This window comes from Canis lupus, chromosome 7, assembly GCF_048164855.1.
Source record: "Canis lupus baileyi chromosome 7, mCanLup2.hap1, whole genome shotgun sequence".
NCBI lineage: Eukaryota > Metazoa > Chordata > Mammalia > Carnivora > Canidae > Canis > Canis lupus.
Window position 1 is genome coordinate 40,818,421 of NC_132844.1, and position 19,492 is coordinate 40,837,912.

At 37.3% G+C, this 19,492-nt stretch overlaps 1 protein-coding gene across 5 annotated transcripts in view; it reads right to left on the minus strand.

Annotated features, from left to right (window-relative positions):
* The window catches only part of ADGRB3 (adhesion G protein-coupled receptor B3), a 715,781-nt gene that overhangs the window by 316,538 nt on the left and 379,751 nt on the right, over positions 1-19,492 (minus strand). For all 5 annotated transcript variants that reach the window (XM_072832455.1, XM_072832460.1, XM_072832459.1 and 2 more), the window contains one exon: positions 183-335. In XM_072832455.1, coding sequence (XP_072688556.1) covers positions 183-335 — 153 coding nt within the window. The remainder of the gene's footprint in view (positions 1-182; positions 336-19,492) is intronic.

A 19,492-nucleotide genomic window follows, 5' to 3' on the forward strand; every position in this document is an offset into this window, starting at 1 on the left:
CCTCCATTAAATTCAGATTTAAAGACCAAATGTAAGTTTTCTATGTTTACAAAATTAGCTTAGATTCATGATTGTAGACTGTTACTAAGTTGTTTGACACAAGCAGATTTATATCTATTGTACTATTAAATGACCATATTATAACTGTTTTGCTCAAAGCTCAAATTATTTCACATATTTACCTTTTGATGATGACACAGGAGTAAAAATGCTTTTTGGAATGACTACCCTGTCTTCTGAGTTTCTTGCCCAGTCAACCATTCCCTTTCGTCCTTTCATTGGGAAGTTGATGTCTGTTAGAACAGAGGCTGCAGGAAGCTTCTGAATGCTAGCCACTATTAGAAAAGAAGTAATAATGTTAACTAAGATCTTTCAGTGTAATAAAAATTGACCAAATTAAATATTGCTATATTCAAAATAAAATTTTAAGCCAAAATTATATTTATCAGAGCCACAGAACAGCTTATTTCCTATTATTAGACAATGTTCATTAAGGTTGCCAATGCTTTTGCCTATCAATCTAGATTTCAGTTGCGTTCTACAAGAATCATACAATGACAGTCCATGGAGAATATTCTTTTTTTTTTAATTTTTATTTATTTATGATAGTCACAGAGAGAGAGAGAGAGAGAGAGAGAGAGGCAGAGACATAGGCAGAGGGAGAAGCAGGCTCCATGCACCGAGAGCCCGATGTGGGATTCGATCCCGGGTCTCCAGGATCGCGCCCTGGGCCAAAGGCAGGCGCTAAACCGCTGCGCCACCCAGGGATCCCCCATGGAGAATATTCTAAGAAGACCAACATGTACTGCCATTAGTTGTTCATGGCTGACCTCCATTCCAATAGTCAGAAGTCCATACTGTATTTTTTGCTAAATATTTTGATTAACACACTTGATTCATAGGCTGAAATTTGCATTTAAATCTGAACTTTGTCTTCAAACAAATTTTCCACATTTACATCTGAATGTTATCTTTGGAACAGATTTTTCATGGATTAAATGGGGGACCATGGAGGCATGGAAAGCAAAGTCATATTGCTCTTGGAGACAGAGCTGTGATAATCCAAATAATAAAGCACAAGTAATGCCATAACCACAGAGCCAATATGCAGAAATATCCATTAAGGAGATCAATAGCAAACTTTTAAAACATACTCTCACAATTGAAAGTAATAAATATGTACTTTGAATGGAGAATTGTGTCTTTACTTGCAATAAGTATTTTAATATATATTGAAAAAATTCATGAATGATATGTTTGGTAATGCCTGAATATTTATTTTATGTAACAATTATGTACACACATATATGTAATAAAACTATAATAATGAATACTTAAATGCTTGTTGATTATACACTTTTCCAATTAAGAAAATGGTACATACTTGTTCTACATTAAAGTTTCAGGTATGTCATGAAACTTTAAATAGAAAGATACCAAAGAAAACTACAGAAGCTATTATAATAGTAAGCTAAAGTAAGAAACCATTCAGCTCTTCATAAGTGGATTTCATTCTGAAGAAACTTGTAATTTAAATCAAGAGAATGAAAATTAAGAATTTAACAATATTAGTTATATAAATATATTGCACCACTGGCTTAGTTCCAAATTGAAATGGTTATGTATTATTGTACTTTACTAAAGCTCTTTCAGGCTATTATAGACATCCATTATCAGCATAGGATGGAATTTCATTTGGCTTGTAATTTGACATAATAAGCTTAAAAAAGGATTTTGTTACTAAATGTTGAAGGAAAGAGGGTGCTGAGTAACACATAAATTTGTTATGGATGTTAAATGCTGTTTTTGGATAGCAGCTGTAATTATTTTAGTTTCTTTAATTTTTCAAACAATATAGTCTTTGTTGTCCATAAATAATCCAGTTCACGTGTCCTGAAAGGTCCAAATTCTCCACTGCAAATAGATGGATAGGTCAGCAGATTGACAGCATATTCTTTCTTAAGGGTCCTTATATGCTTTATTCAGTCTGCAAAACTAAGTTCATATGCTTTCAAGTCCCCTGACTCTAACTTTGGTTTTCTTGATATTTAAAGGATATTTATTTCACCTCTTTGCTCTAAAAACTGATGGAAAAAAAATGAAGGTTTTGCTGACTGCCACACAACTGGTTTCTGTCATAAAGGAACATAAACAAGAAATAGATTGCTGGACCCCAAAGTCTAATAATTCCTCTGTTTCTATACACCTTGGATAGAAAACAAAAATCAAATGAACCAAAAGAAGAAATTACAAATGGAGGAAGCACATTCTGTACCAACTCTATCACTTTATCTTGAATAAATTCTAGTCTAATGCCATACTCTTAAATATACAAAAATGATATAACTATACATGCTTGTATCTCACATGATGAAATGCATTCATTCTTCAGTTCAAGGCACGTTAGCTATTAAGTTATGACTATATAGATTAGATTGTACTTTTGAACACAGTCTAGATTAACAAATATAAAAATCAATTAGGATCATCTAATGTACAATTAGATGACAATTTTAAATACTTCATGTTTTAAAAATGATGTCTACCGATATCTAAGGCTAGCATTTGAATCTTATCAGTCTATGAAGTCAGATCCCTTTTATAATGTGTTTATTGAAAATATTGTATCTAGGAAGATACCTTAGATGACACTGTGGTTCTTCATGACTCTGACATGATTAACAAGAAATCTTATTTCCCTATAGCAAAAATAATTTAAAGATGACTTTTATTTTCTCCTTCTTTTAGTACCTGTACCAGTCACTCGGGCCAACTCAATCCTCAATCCCTTCCCTCTTTCACCCAGTTTAACTGTCCAAAACCCTTAAATAAAACTTAGATGCAGTCTTTAGGGAACTTGGAAGCTCAGATGTTAAGTGAATACCAAAGAGGTAAGATGAAAAATGAATGTCTTAAAGTATGCCAACTTTATACAAATGTGTCCAGTCCTGACAAAGGAACATAAATGCAAAGCATAAGTGCACAATCTCCATCCTCTGCTTCTGCAGTAATTGCTGCATTAAAACCAGTCATTGTGAGTGGTTAGATAATAGAGCATCTTTCCTCAAAAACTGAGAAAATGCCTTTCTTACAGAAGATTAAAGTGCTTAGAAGAAACCTCAAAGGACACAGTGTCCCTGAACAAATAGGCACATCTCAAATGCTCCAAGAATTATCCTAAATTTACTGTATCGTGTTTTCATTACAACACTAGATTTGATTTCTTATGCAATAAAAATAGGTGACTCATCACTGATAAACCTTGGAGCAAAACCAGCTGCACTTTCATTTTGCAATTTTAAAACCTTCATTTTGAATTTGGATAGTCAGCATCAAATTCTTTCTCATCAGAAAACATAAGGAATTTTTCCAGTTGAATCTAAAGCATATGGGCTGCTTTTTGTTTGTTTTTGTTTTGCCTTTGGTTCACCAAAGCAGGGTGGAGCTTCTAACCTTGTTTCTGAGGAAAAACATGAGATTTTAGCACTTCGCCCTAATTGAGGTCCTGGAGAATGGCAGCTCTGTCAGGTAACGTCATGCCAGGGAATGCGAATGGTCCACATACTAAAGTTGGAGTTAATTAATTTGATGCATCAGTTGCTTCATGGACAAGAATGGAAGGCAGGTAGCAGGAAGAGATGAGAGAGCCAAAGTGTGTGCATGAATGCCATGAACATAATGGGCAAAGAGAGTCAACAGAGGAAAATCACAGTTTACTACAATTATTCAAGTATGGACTCTGGATCTGGGCCTGAGTTTCAAATCCTGATATTTTAGGGTAACTATAATGTCCTGTTTGTTTGTTTTTTCCAGGTCAGTCCCAGTTTACCCCTGTTTTGTATAATTATGAAAAGCATCCACTATTACTCCCCAAACCTTCATTTTAGAAGATAAATTCCATATTCATCTTAGAAGTTGTGTGACACTGGGCCAATTGCCTAACTTCTCTGTGCCTCAATTTCTTCTTCTGTAACATGGGAATAATATTATCTGCCTTACTGGAATGTTGGAAGATGAAATAGGTTACTATATGTCAAGAGGCAAGAGACTGATGCCTAGAAGAGTTTCTAGAACATACTAGTGTTAGCTACTAGTATGAAAGTATGTTTTCCCATGATCAAGTCCAAAGGAACTACCTCACTGTGTATTCTGTATTACAAATATTGGCTTTTGCATTAAACATCCTTTTTTTCATTGTGCTTCAAGGACTTTAGGATTGAGATTACATGTTTAAAACTTTATATTGAATATATACACATAACCAAAGGCAGGAAATGTGCTTAAATAGAGCTTACCCTTTAGAACTTAAATATGCCACCTAGGGAGCTGAAGATTCCTTTTTATTCATTCTTTTTCCTTCCTTCCTTACCTCCCCCATTCTCCTCTTCCTCTCCCTTCTCCTCGGCCTTTTTTCTTTTCTTCCCCCTCTTTCTCTCCTCCCTCCATCCCTCTGTCTCTCTGTGTATCTTTGTTTCCATCTCTCTCTCTCCCTTTCCTTTTTCCAATAGAACCTGCCAGAGGGAAGAAGTTGACTTCCCTGGTTATTTGGTCACACAAAGTCAGCTAGGCTAAAAATCTCTATTGAAAAGAAAAATGACCACGACCTCAAAGACAAATGCAGTGTTACCATTGCCGCCAAGGCCAGCCTGCAAAGAGAACTTCAAAAGCACTACTCTTATGCGGTGACCTAAGTGCTTAGGGTAGCAACTCATTTTCTATAAATGAGTAGAGGAGACTCCCAAGCAAGGACATATTATAATCATAAACAAAAGCGTGGGTAGATACTGAAATAGAAGTTTAAGGGATGCCTTAAAAGGGATATTGATGTTTCCAAAATATTTAAAGTTTACATCATTTTTCATGTTGATTCGGAGGGAACAATTTACAAATTAGGTCTTGACTCACCAATATTAGAAAATTGTCTGGTTATCAAAATGGATTTGCTTGTGGAAAACATCACTCAAAATTACTAGATGGTCACCTCTACAATTTTGAAATCTTGTCAGAAAAATATGGCAAGGAAGGGACTATGCATGGCTTCCGTGTGTTAGAAAGCAACTATTAGTTTTGTTTGTATACTTACAGCAAGCACAGAGAGACCGAGCAAAGCCTGCACATAGTGTGATCCCTTGGCAATTAGCAGTTTAAAAGGCCGTGGTTTTCTATATTTATATAGCAGTGCTGAGTGCCTTATAAAATACTGAGGGCCCTTGGGAGGGAAGGGAAGGACAGCTGACATTTATTGAACACTTGACATGACCTCAACATTTGTTAGCCATTCCTTAATTTATTCAGTAAGTATGTATCAAATGTCTCAGTGCTAGGCACTGTTCTTAGCACAGCATTTAGGTAGTTGCTTTACATGTGATATCTTATTTAATATTTAGAACAATCCTTACTTGATATTTAAGATAATCCTAGGAGGCATCATTATTATCAGTATCCTCATTGTTATTATCCCTATATTCATTTTACAAGTGAGGAAGTAGATTCTGTTTAAGTGATAACATTGTGATTCAATTCTCAGTTTGCCTACTCAGAAGTATATGATTTTGCACTGTGTGGTACAGTTTGATTTTACCCATATAAATTAACAGTAAATTTACTTTGTTTTACTGCAAGATCTTTGCACTAAATATAAAAGACAGACATAATGATTCGATGAAAGGAAATAAAACTATTCTCACTTGTCCCAACAGGAGATCAAAACTGGGTACCACTGAAGAATGGTGATTATCAAAAGGAGATATATACATGTACTTTAATTTGTCCAGCATAACCTTTATGTTCTTTTTTTTTTTAAGATTTTATGTATTTATTCAGTATTCATGAGAGACACACAGAGAGAGGCAGAGACACAGGCAGAGAGAGAAGCAGGTTCCCTGCAGGGAGCCTGATGCGGAACTGGATCCCGGGACCCTGGGATCACGACCTGAACCAAAGGCAGATGCTCAACCACTGAACCACCCAGGTGCCCCTAATCTTTATGTTCTAACATCTCTATAAAAAATCATATTTTAGGATTCTACAGCAGTGCATGGTTTATAGGAAACAGACAGTCAGACAGATTTTGGTTATTCTTAATCACCCTGTTTCCTCCATTTATTGGGTCTCTTTCCCCGAAAAGCTAAGCTGGGAACACTGAGGGCCAAAGAGAAAGACAAGCTTGCCAGGAAACAGTCTGAAACCATCACTTCCCAAGAAACAGAGCCCCTAGGCAGGAGTGTCTGCTACAGAGAAGTATCCCCAAGTCCCAGGATCAGTACACAGACATTTAGATGAGAAATATTCTTCCCATTAGGAATTTACAGGTTTTTCTTTTTCAGAGAAAGTGTAGGATCCTCTAACTATAATTTTCTAATTTTTATTTAAATATTTATTTATTTACTTTTTAGAGAGAGAAAGCACAGTAGCAGGGGTTTGGGGGTAAAAGCAGATAGAGAATCCTGAAACAGACTCCCCACTGAGCATGGACACTGACACAGCAAGGGACTGGATCGCATGAGAACATGAGAGAGATTATGATCATGTTCTGAGATCATGACCTGAGCAAAAAATCAAGAATCAGCTACTTAACAGACTGAGCTACCCAGGGGCCCCTAGGATCCTCTGATTTTTAAAAATAGACAAACTAGGTACTCAAAATGTAACTATGTGATATATCAAGGATACTTTTTTTCAGTTTGTTAGCTTTTAATGACATATATATTGAAACTTTATATTTAACCATTTTACATATCCCTTTCCATCATGAAAAAAAAAACTTGTAAATTACTTGTGAATCATTAGCTTCAGATTCTGTTTTTATCCATTGGCTGTTTTGTTTTTGTTTTTGTTTTATTTAAATATAAGCCTAAAAGTCCCTGCACAGCACAGCTCATTCTTCTTTCTGCCCACGGTATTTTTTTTCCCCTTACAGTATTTTTGACAGACTTTAGTGCTCTTCATGAAGGAGTCCCTTAGCTTCTTCTCAGGTCACTCCTATATCCCTAACATTTAATCATACTTATGCACATGGTATGTCCATAGTCACACATGACTCTGGCTAAAGCTGAAGTGTTTCAACCAGAAATTGGCAAACTACAACCCACAGGCCAAATATTTCCTATCAGCTCTTTTTGTAAGGTCTGCAAGCTAAAAATGGTTTTCACATTTTTAAATGATTGAAAAAATCAAAAGAATATTTCTTAGCATGTGAAAATTATATGAAATTTAAATTCCAGTGTCCACAAATGAAGTCTTACTGGAACACAGCCACATCCAGTCACTTACATACAATCTAAGATTGCTTTCTTGCAACAGTGGCAGAGTTCAACAGCTGCACTGAAGACTATGCAGTCCACAAACCCTAAAATATTTACTGTTTGGCCCTTTGCAGAGAAAGTATGCCTACCTCTGTTCTAGACATATGATGGAGAAGCTTTTTTAAAACAGTAAAATTTTTCTTTAAAGAGAAACCCATTCTAAAAAACATGGGTTTCTGTACTTATTCTGCTACCTATTGCATGTTCTCCCTACCTTTTCTTTCAATGCTACACTTAGTGGAGGAATTTTAGCTGATTAGATCATTTTTCTTTTAGTTTTCAAAAATAGTATGTTTTGTGGTCTTTTAGAGACACTTTTTTTTTTTTTTATAAATGTTCATCTTCTCTACCCAAGTAGTTCATGATTTTACATGTAACATAAATGCAATGTTATATGGGAGAGTCATTTTTGTATGTATATCCAGATAGTAAAAACAAATGAAATAGAAAAAGCTTTAGTGGGGTGCCTGGGTAGCCCAGTAGGTTTAGCATTGGACTTTTGATTTCAGCTCAGGTCATGATCTTAGGGTGATGAGACTGAGCCCCACGTTGGGCTCTGCCCTCAGTGGGGAGTCTGCTTGAGATTCCCTCTCTCCCTCTGACCCTCCCCCTGCTTGTGCTCTCTCTCTAACAAATTAAAAAAATAAATAAATATTTTTTAAAAAAGAAAATGCTTTAGGAAATGTTTTCCTTATTCTCCCAACCAGAGAAATTAAGAATAGAATTCCTGCAGATGAAGGAACATCAGATGATAATTAACCAAGTACTGAATAAGAAAGAGGAGAGAGAGAGAGAGAGACAGAGGAGAGGGAGAGTACATGCAACATTACTGACTTCTTTCTTTTTACATGCACATGTCTGCATGTATGTGTATAATATGCTGTTTTGATATGTGAGCTGTTTTCAATCTTACTAGAGAAGAATTAAGCCAAGGACCTATTAGAAATTAGGCATCAGTGCAGGCAGCAAACTAAAGCCAATAATCCAAGGGCTTTCCAAGATAGTGACTCATCCATTCCCAGAAAAGTAATAGCAATGACCAATGCTAAGGGGTGACAAGGGAAAAGAGATCATTGCAGACTCAGAAGCTCATTCTGGAAATTCATTCATCCGAAAAAATCTCTATTGAGTCCTGAGAATGTTTCAAGTGCTATCTTACTACTGATGATTTAACAACTGAGCGAGACATGAAGTCTTGGCTTTGAAAGAGCTCACAGTCTAGTGGGGAATACACACAATTAGTAAGGGAACAAACAATCCAGATGAGGCTAGATTGTTAGAGTATAAAAGAACTAAAGGATGAGATAGAACATGGTTGTGTGGCTGAAGAAGGCCTCACTGAAGAGGTGCTGTCACAGGATCCCTGGGTGGCTCAGCAGTTTGGTGCCTGCCTTCAGCCCAGGATGTGATCCTGGAGACCAAGGATCAAGTCCCACATAAGGCTCCCTGCATGGAGCCTGCTTCTCCCTCTGCCTGTGTCTCTGCCTCTCTCTCTCTCTCTCTCATGAATAAATAAGTAAATCTTAAAAAAAAAAAATGAAGAGGTGCTGTCAGGGCTGTGGTTTGGCAGCTGAGTATGGCACAGGGAAGAGGAAACTACCCATGCAAACCTAGAGCCGGAAAAAGGCCTGTAATATTCCAGAACTATCAGAATAGTAGCATCTGGGTGGGAGGAATGACATGAGTTTTTGAAAGGCATGAAATGAGGAAATTTAATATGTCCTAGAGAAATAGTAACACTTCTAATAGGGCAGAAAAGTTTAGGTAGAGAAATAGTAGGAGAAAAAGCTAAGTATGATATCATAGGCTAAGAGATCTAGAGCATGATCAAATTTAGAATTTGAAAATGTGAGATCCCTTATAATTAGAAGTGATAATTGATAATGTGGGCATTGATAAATCCTCCTAAAGAAAGAATATAATGGAAAGATTACTTTATTCAAAATATTATTTGATCACCCATAACATACCTGGCACAGTCATGGGCACTGAAAATATACCAGTGAACAAAAAAGTTAGTCTTTCTAATGGACTGGCATATTATGGGGTGGGGTGGGAGACAGACAAGGAAAACAGACAACTGGATAGAAATGTAAATGATATGATTAGAGATTAATGAGTGGGGTTGGGAAGTTTTCCTAAGTGAGGAAAGCTTCTTTGGTTACCTGGCATTTGTGCAAACATCTATAAGAAGTGAGATGGTGAGTTGTGCAGATATTAAGATGACAGGGGGAAAACAAAGCTAAGAAATGTAGTTTAGGAAAGGCTCACTTTTAGGGGGTAAAGACAAATACACATAGAAAGATACCAAAAATAAATGGAGAGAGAAAAGAAAACTGCAATCGTGAACTAAGGAACAGAGAGAAGCCTTTTAATAAGGACAAAGTGGCTTTAAAAGGAGTCAGAGGTTTTATAAAGATTATGGAGAAGAACCATTGGTTTGATTTGAAACCATACTTTAAGATTAGCTTCAGGTCATGCTCTATTGCAGAGGTTGGCCAACTTTTTCTATAAAAGGCTGAAAAATAATATTTTCAGCTTTGTGGGCCATTAGGCAATTACCTAATTCTGCCAATGTGATATGAAAACAGCCACAGACAACTCATAAATGAATGATCATGCAAGAAAACGTGTTTAATTATGTAATAAAAACTGTCTTGTGTGCTAGTATCGTGTGTATGTGTGTGTTTTATTTTTTTATTTTTTTTTAATTTTATTATTTATTCATGAGAATACACAGAAAGGAGACAGAGGCAGAGGCACAGGCGGAGGGGAGAAGCAGACTCCATGCAGGGAGCCCGATGTGGGACTCAATCCGGGGTCTCCAGGGTCACGCCCTGGGATGAAGGCAGGCGCTAAACCGCTGAGCCACCCGGGCTGCCCTATGTGTGTGTTTTAATCCAACAAATGTTTATTGGGTAGAACTTTTGATTTCCCAGCACTAAAGCACTTTCTTCCCCACTGTCACCTACCTTAATTGACGGTGCCACAGTCTACTCAAATGTTCAAACCAAAAACCTAAAAGTCATCTTGACTTCTGGTTTTCCTTTGCCTCCTATGACTCATCCATCAACACATTCTCTCAGTATTATTTCTAGAACATATCTTAGACCACTGTACTTTTATCTCCATCCCATTACCCTCTAGAAACTCCCAGAATCTCTAACCTGAGCTAATTCAAGAGCTGCCTAACTGGTTTTCTTGATTCCACTCTTTTCTCTGAATTGCTTACTCTCTCAGAAACTAGAGTTACCTTTAAAAAATAGATAAATCAGATCATATTGTTCCCTTGCTTGAAATAATTCAATGGCTTTGCCAGGGCTCTTAGAATAAAACCCAAATCTTATACAATGGCCTACAAGGCTTTGCATGGCTTGGCTTCTGTCTCTCTCTATGGTCACATTATACATGGCTGCTTGTTTACTGACCCAGATCAAATTGTACAGGTCTTTTATTTTCCACCGCAGGACTTTTCCTTTCTAACTAGAACATTATTTTCTATTCTTATCCTTGAGTCTCTGTTAACTTGGTCTGTTTTAACTGCCTTAGCTACAGAAATTCATCCCCTCCTCCAACCGTTCCTATTATATCACCGTTTATTTTCTTTATGGCTCTCTTCACAATTAAACATAGTCTAGTTTATGTAGATGTGTTTATTAGCGGTTTCCTATGCTAGACTATAAGCTCCAAAAGGAAACATATTTTCTCTGTTTACCACTGTATGATTGGATCCTAACATACGGTAGGTCTAACACAACTCATAAATATATATATATATATATATATATATATTTTTTTTTTTAATGAATGAAGTCTACCAACGATACAATAGAAGAAACTGGGTTTAATGTGATAACTTTGGCCCCTGAAGACAAAAATATCTAGTTTTCTAACTACTTTGTGATCTTTGGCAAGTGATTTAATTGCTCTTCAGTTTAACCATCTATAAAAATTAATACCCTTTTATGAGGTTTAAGCTGAAGGCAGTTAGTTCATTCCCTACACATAGTAAGTAAGACACATTATATGTCACTTGCCTTTTATCCTTTATCTTAACCATTCTCTGCCTTGTGTAAAATATGGTAGAAAAATAAAAAAAGAAAAAGTCTTGAGACAGAAAGATATTACAATCTAGTGAGACATCTGCTTCACACTAATATCTTAAGTATGGGCAGAATGGGTAATAAGAATGTTTCTTCTGAACTCCAAATCTGTCTATTGAACTATTCAGTTGGAAGTCTTCAAGAATCTTAAATGTAGCACATCTGAAGATTTACTCTTGATTTCTACTCACCCTTCATCTAAATATGCTTTTTGCATATAGTCCTTCCCATATCCATAAAGGGTACCTCCATCTACTCTTCCCCCAAGATAGAAAACAGGAAGTTATCCTTGACATGTCCATATTGTCATTCCCAGAATCTCATCATCACTGTGCTTGCTATTTTTTTCCAAAACACAACTTAAAGTTGTCTTTTTATCTCTGTTTTGATTGCTACACATTTCATCAAATCTTTAAATTAAAAACTCACTATATTCACTACTTCCATTCTTCCTATGCACTTTCCACACTGCAATGAGAGTATTTTTTAAGCAGAGTTGAACCGTGTTACTTCCTGTTACACTTGTATCAGATAACAAAATTCTCTCCAGGGTCTCCATGACTTGAACCTTGACTTCCTCTTCAACATTACCTCATTACTTTCCCCATTTACAAGCACTCCCCAATCATACTTCTGTTCTTTCATTTAATAACAAACAGTTCTGGGACACCTGGGTGGCTCAGTGGTTGAGGTCTGCCTTTGGCTCAGGGCTTGATCCTAGGGTCCTGGGATTTAATCCCACATCATGTTCCCTGTGGGGAGCCTGCTTCTCCCTCTGCCTGTGTCTCTGCCTCTCTGTCTGTGTCTCTCATGAATAAATAAAATAATAAAATAAAATAAAATAAAATAAAATAAAATAAAATAAAATAAAAAACAGTCCTTTGATTAATTCTTATTTAACTCAGATCTTGGCTTGAATGCCAACCACTTTCTAGCACAGAGCAACCACTGCCTGCATATCTAAGTAAGAAACGTTAGTTAGCCTCTCTTCATATTATTTACCATGATTTAAATATGTCTATGAATGTATTTATGTATATGCATTTTGATCTTAAAAATTGGTTTTCCTTGTATTTTCCCATATACAATAATACAAATTATATACTCATTCATTCATCTAGTAAGTTTTATATTTAAAAACTTAAAATTGGGATGCCTGGGTGGCTCAGCAGTTGAGCATCTGCCTTTGGCTCAGGGTGTGATTCTGGGGTTCTGGGATCAAGTCTCATATTGGGCTCCTTGCATGGAGCCTGCTTCTCCCTCTGCCTATGTCTCTGCCTCTCTCTCTCTGTGTCTCTCAAGAATAAATAAATAAAATCTTAAAAAAAGAAGAGAGAGAGAAAACTTAAAAAAATAAAAATGAAAACTTAAAATCTTCCCCACTAGAATGTAATCTCTGTAACAACAGAGATCAAGCATATTTGCCTCATCTTTTTGGGTCCAGAGGATAATTAGTACTTGGCAGACACTTAATAAATATTGATTTAATATAATGAAAAAAGAAGAGCAAAGAACTAATTTTCACTTGGGAGGGGGAACTTGGCAACGTTCAACACATAACTCTAAGATAATGTAAATAAGAACAAAGAGATAACTTCAAGTTGTTCATAAAAATTCAGCCACTTCTTTAGCTCCTGGGGGGCTCAGTTACTTGAGTGTCAGACCTTTGGTTTGGCTCAGGTCATGATCTCAGGGTCATGAGATTGAGCCTTTTGTGAGGCTCTGTGCTCAATGGGGAGTCTCCTTGAGATTCTCTCCTTTTCCTTCTGCCCCTCCTCCTACTTGTGCATGTGCACTCGCTCTCACTCTCTCTCTAATAAATAAATAAATCTAAAGAGAGAGAGAGAGAGAAATTTGGCCACTTCACCTTACCAAAAAGAAACCATGGGCCTTATGCCTTTTTCAAAATAGGGAGAACTGAAAAACTGAAAAAAACAAACACAGTTTTTTGAAGAAATAGCAGACAAATAGCAGTAACAAGAGACCATCTACTCAGCAGTTAAATACCAACCCTAGTGTTTTATCTCATTTGGCTCCACACTCTCACCTTCACTCTCAACCAAGTACAATCAATCCCATTTTGCAGACTAGTTTTGGATCCTTATGCCTCAAAAACACTCTTTAATCCTCATGGCATTAGAGTAAAGATTTATGGGTTTACAGTCAGAATATAAACAAACTAAAGAATGACTGGTGGGAAAAGTAATACATGAGGTCTACATTTGTGAACCTCATTTCTTTCCCATTAAGTTCAGAAAACATTTTTATTCTTTGAATCTTCAAACCAAAAAGCAAACAAAAAATAAAAATCTCCAACTAAACAATAATTTACTCTTCCTCCCCATACACATGCATGCACAAACACATAAAAACACACATTCTGCGATTAAATTGAGTGTTCTGTTTCATTATAATTTATAAGTAGTTTAAAAGCATGCAAATCAATTACAGTTTTCTTTCATTTATGTTGTCTAAATTATATTAACATACTTACTTTTCTTTTTTTCATACTTACTTTTCTATTAAGAAACTATTATTTAAAATGTAAATATTCCACATTTCTAATACGCTAATTTTGAAATGTTGTACATTTTCATAATAAACTTTAAAGATGGTAGGGGTTACCCTCTTTAGTAAGAATATTATACTTTAGGGAAAAATTTTTTTAAGGAGTAGGGGAAAGTTAAAGATAATTAATCTGGCAATGAGTTTGGGGAAAGTAAAAGGAGACGACCTAGAACAAAGGGACACAAGTATTAATGCTCCTAAATAACAAGACAGATTCTTTGAAAAGAGGAGGTTTATATTTCAAAAAGTAATAAAGTAGCCCAAACGGGTACTGAAGTTAATTATTAAAACATTTTGTAGTGGCAAATAAAATGTTTCAGTAACTTAATCTCAATTATATCTGTTTATATTCCTACTGCATTTTAGAGCTTTATTTCAATATATGAGGCTTTGATTTCAGAATACAGATGGATATATAATGTATTATTCAATATAATACATTACTTATTGACTATTTAGTCCCTACAACTATAACATTCTATTTTGTAGTTATCAACTAAGACTTAAATAAAATATTATCCAGTATATAAAGTTATATATGCTTTAAGGCTTATTATTATTGGATACACAATTCAGTTTAACTTTTATTAAAAAGCATCTTCATATGTGATGTAACTTAAAAAGAAAAAAAAAAGAAAAAAACTACTTTTCCCCTAAACCCAGAGTATAAATTTTAAAAGTATCTGAAACAACTGCATTTCAGATGCAAACACCGATAAATATTTTAGAACATACACACACATCCATACTCACTTACACTTTTCTTTCATATTCATATGCCACAAACCAAAACATAAGATCAAATTAAAGAAATACATTAAACCAGCCACACAAGTAATATTTTTAAAGTTAAAAGTCTTCATGTGAAAAATGTGAGTGACAAAAGCCAAAAAAATATTTTTGCCTGTTCAGAAGACATTATTTAAAGACAAAGAGGGGCAGCCTGGATGGCTCAGGGGTTTAGTGCTTCCTTCAGCCCAGGGCCTGATTCTGGAGACCGGGGATCGAGTCCCACATCAGGCTATCTGCATGGAGCCTGCTTCTCTCTCTGCTTCTCTCTCTGCCTCTCTCTCTCTCTCTCTCTTTCTCTCTGTCTCTCATGAATAAATAAATGAAATCTTTAAAAAAAAAAGACAAAAGAGTCTAATTCACTTATGAATTCAAAGGATATAGTTACCCTAAAGAATTATTTGATGCATCTAGAGGGAAAATTGATACAGTTCTAAAGAATACAGGTGATGTATTACATGTTAAGGAGTAGAAATTATAAAATTAAAGCAGAGGGGGCGGGACAAGCTGGCGGAGGAGTAGGATTCTCACCTCTCCCAGCCCCTCCAACTTACCTAGAACACTTTCTAACCATCCTGAAAACCTACGAATTTGACCTCAGATTTAAAGAGAGAACAGCCTGAACGCTACAGAGAAAAGAGTTTTCACTTCTAACAAGGTAGGAAGGCGAAAAAAAATTTAAAAAAATCAAGCGGGGGAGGGGCCTGCGAAAAAAATTATAAAAGAATCAAGTGAGGGAGGGCGCTCGCGAGGAGCTGGGCTAAGGCCATGACGAGAGCCTCTGGACAGGAAAGCCCAGCCCTGGAGAAGCGGGAACTTTAAAAAATCTGCACCAGATTCCTCCCAGACGGAAAGGCACTCCGCAGGGAAATTGGGCAGAACCGCAGGAGGGGCAATGGAGCCTCCAGGTTCCCGGGGTCACCAACAGAGTAAGTGTACCCTGGGGGAAAGCACGCCACACACCGTGGGCAGGATCAGTAAAGGGCTGGAGCGGGCCCACCCCACGGGGCCTCGGGAGAAGCCAGTGAGTCAGGGGGGTGGCTCAGGACAAGGGGGCTGCGCCCTGCTGCCTTCGGGAGCTGCGGCCCCTGGAGCGCGATTCCAGCAGCTTAGGCCCTGAATCCCAGGGCGCCGGGGGACACAGCCAGGATCCTGCACTCCCCCCGGGATTGATGGAGGCGGGGAGGGCACAGGACAGCGAGAGTGTTCCTGCCCGGCGACCCCAAGCTGTGCAGATCAGGCCCCCCCACCCCCACCCCCACCCCGCCCCAGAGCATCCAGGCCAGCGCAGACTGGGAGACTGCGGTGGTTCCTGCGGGAGCTGACTCCAGGGCTGCAGGGCTGGCTGCTGCCAGTGGGGTTGTTCCTCCTGGTGTCACCCTGTGCCTTGGAGGGGCGGGGCCGCCAGGGAACAGAGGCCTCATGGGGTAGCTTCCACTGAGCCCGGCACCCAGCAGGGGTGGGGGCAGCTCCCCCAGGTGCACACACCTGAGAGTCAGCACAGCAGCCCCTCCCCCACAAGACCAGCTGGAAGTACAGGGAAAGAGGAAGTTCTTGACCAAGCAGTGCTGGAAAGCTCCAGGGGAAGTCGAGGGATTTACAGAATATAGAACCAGAGGGTACCCCTCCTATTTTTTTTTCTTCCCTTTTCCAGTACAACTCGTTTTTATATCAGACTGTAAATTTCCATTTTTTTCTCTTTTCCCACCTTAACTACAATATTTTACCACCTCCACTTTTTAAGATTCTTCCTTTTTGACTTTCATATTTCTACAATTACAGGTCCTAGATATATTTTCCACTTCTAGATTCCCTTCAACGTATTCAACTTAATTTTGGGAGATATGCAAGATATGTTTTTTTTTTTTGTTTTGTGTTTTTGTTTTCTCTGCCTTATTTTGTTCTACAATGATGGAAGTTAATACCTTCTAAAACATGACCAACATGCACCCAGAACCAAGTGGAATACCGTACTGGTTCATTCTGTGAGATTCCTCATTCCCATTTTGCCCCACTCTTTTATCTCATTTATGTTTTGGTGGTCAATGTTGGGGCTTTCTACAAATATTTCTGGTGTATATAAACTTGGGACTAGGCATTTTCTAACATGCAGAACTTAATATACTTAGAAACAAGAGGATCACCCTCTACCTCTAACTCAGGTAGACTACATTCTCTCTCCACTACAACTTCATCACCATCACCATCTCCCAGTCCCCCCCCCTCCTTTTTTTTTTCTTTTCTCTTTTTCTTTTTTCTTTTTTTTCTCTTCTTCTTTGGGATCCTTGGCCTTTTATATTTTACTACTTTGTTTTAAAATTTTTCACCTTAGTGGTCCTTTTGTTTCATTTCATTCTGATCTTTGTTTTTAATTTTTGGTCTCTGACCTAAGCAAATCATGTAGGGTGAAATTTACTTAGGTCGTGGTTGATATTCTTGACTCAGCCCGTTCATACAGCCACTCTGCACTGAGAAAAATGACTAAAAAGAACTCACCACAAAAGAATCAGAAATAGTACTCTCTGCCACAGAGTTACAGAATTTGGATTACAATTCATTGTCAGAAAGCCAATTCAGAAGCACAATTATAAAGCTAATGGTAGCTCTGGAAAAAAGCATAAAGGAATCAAGAGACTTCATGACTGCAGAATTTACATCTAATCAGGCCAAAATTAAAAATCAATCAAACGAGATACAATCCAAACCGGAGGTCCTAACAATGAAGGTTAATGAGGTAGAAGAAAGAGTGAGCAACATAGAAGACAAGTTGATGACAAGGAAGAAAGCTGAGGAAAAAAGAGAAAAACAATTAAAAGACCATGAGGAAAGGTTAAGGGAAATAAATGATAGCCTCAGAAGGAAAAATCTACATATAATTGGGGTTTGGAGAGCGTCGAGCGGGACAGAGGGCCAGAAAGCATATTTGAACAAATCATAGCTCAGAACTTCCCTAATTTGGGGAGGGAAACAGGCATTCAGATCCAGGAGATAGAGAGGACCCCCCAAAAATCAATAAAAACCATTCAACACCTCAACGTTTAATAGTAAAACTTGAAAATTCCAAAGATAAAGAGAAAATCCTTAAAGCAACAAGAGACAAGAGATCCCTAACTTATATGAGGAGAAATATTAGATTAACAGTAGACCTCTCTACAGACACCGGGCAGGCCAGAAAGGGCTCTCAGGATATATTCAGGGTCCTAAATGAGAAGAACATGAAACCAAGAATACTTTATCCAGCAAGGCTCTCATTCAGAATAGAAGGAGAGATAAAAAGCTTCCAAGATAGGCAGAAACTGAAAGAATATGTGACCACCAAACTAGCTCTGCAAGAAATATTAAGGGGGATCCTGTAAAAGAAAGAGGATGCCCAAAGAAACAATCCACAAAAACCAGGACTGAATAGGTATTACGATGACACTAAATTCATATCTTTCAATAGTAACTCTGAACGTGAATGGGCTAAATGATCCCATCAAAAGACGCAGGGTTTCAGACTGGATAAAAAAGCAAGACCCATCTATTTGCTGTCTACAAGAGACTCATTTTAGACCTAAGGACACCTACAGTCTGAAGATGAACGTTTGAAGAACCATTTACCATTCAAATGGTCCTCAAAAGAAAGCTGGGGTAGCAATCATCATATCAGATAAATTAAAGTTTATCCCAAAGACCATAATAAGAGATGAAGAGGGACACTATATCATACTTAAAGGGTCTATCCAACAAGAAGACCTAACAATCATGAATATTTATGCCCCTAATGTGGGAGCTGCCAAGTATATCAATCAGTTAATAACCAAAGAGATACTTTGATAATAATACACTAATAGTAGGAGACTTCAACATGGCACTTTTTGCAAATGACAGATTTTCTAAGCACAACATTTCCAAAGAAACAAGAGCTTTGGGTGGCCCCTGTGGCTCAGTGGTTAAGCCCCACTTTTGGCCCAGGGTGTGATCCTGGAGACCCAGGATCAAGTCCACATCGGGCTCCCTGCATGGAGCCTGCTCTCTCTCTGCCTGTGTTTCTGCACTTCTCTCTCTCTGTGTCTCTCATGAATAAATAAATAAAATCTTAAAAAAAAAAAAAAAGAAAGAAAGAAACAAGTGCTTTAAATGATACACTGGACCAGATGGATTTCACAGATATTTACAGAACTTTGCATCCAAATGCAACTGAATACACATTCTTCTCAAGTGCACATGGAACTTTCTCCAGAATAGACCATATACTGGGTCACAAATCAGGTCTTAACTGATACCAAAATATTGGGATTGCCCCCTGCATATTTTCAGACCATAATGGTTTGAAACTTGAACTCAATCACAAGAAGAAATTTGGAAGAAACTCAAACACTTGGAGATACTGCTAAAAAATGAATGGGTCAACCAGGAAATTAGAGAAGAATTTAAAAAATTCATGGAAACTAATAAAAAGGAAGATACAACCATTCAAAATCTTTGGGAATACAGCAGAAGGAGTCCTAAGAGGGAAATACATTGCAACACAAGCATCCCTCAAAAATTTGGAAAAAAATCAAATACACATGCTAACCTCTCACCAAAAGGAACTGGAGAAAGAACAGCAAATAAAACCTACAACAAGCAGTAGAAGAGAGTTAATAAAGATTCAAGCAGAACTGAATGAAATAGAGACAAGAAGAACTGTAGAACAGATCAACAAAACCAGGAGTTGGTTCTTTGAAATAATTAATTAGATAAACC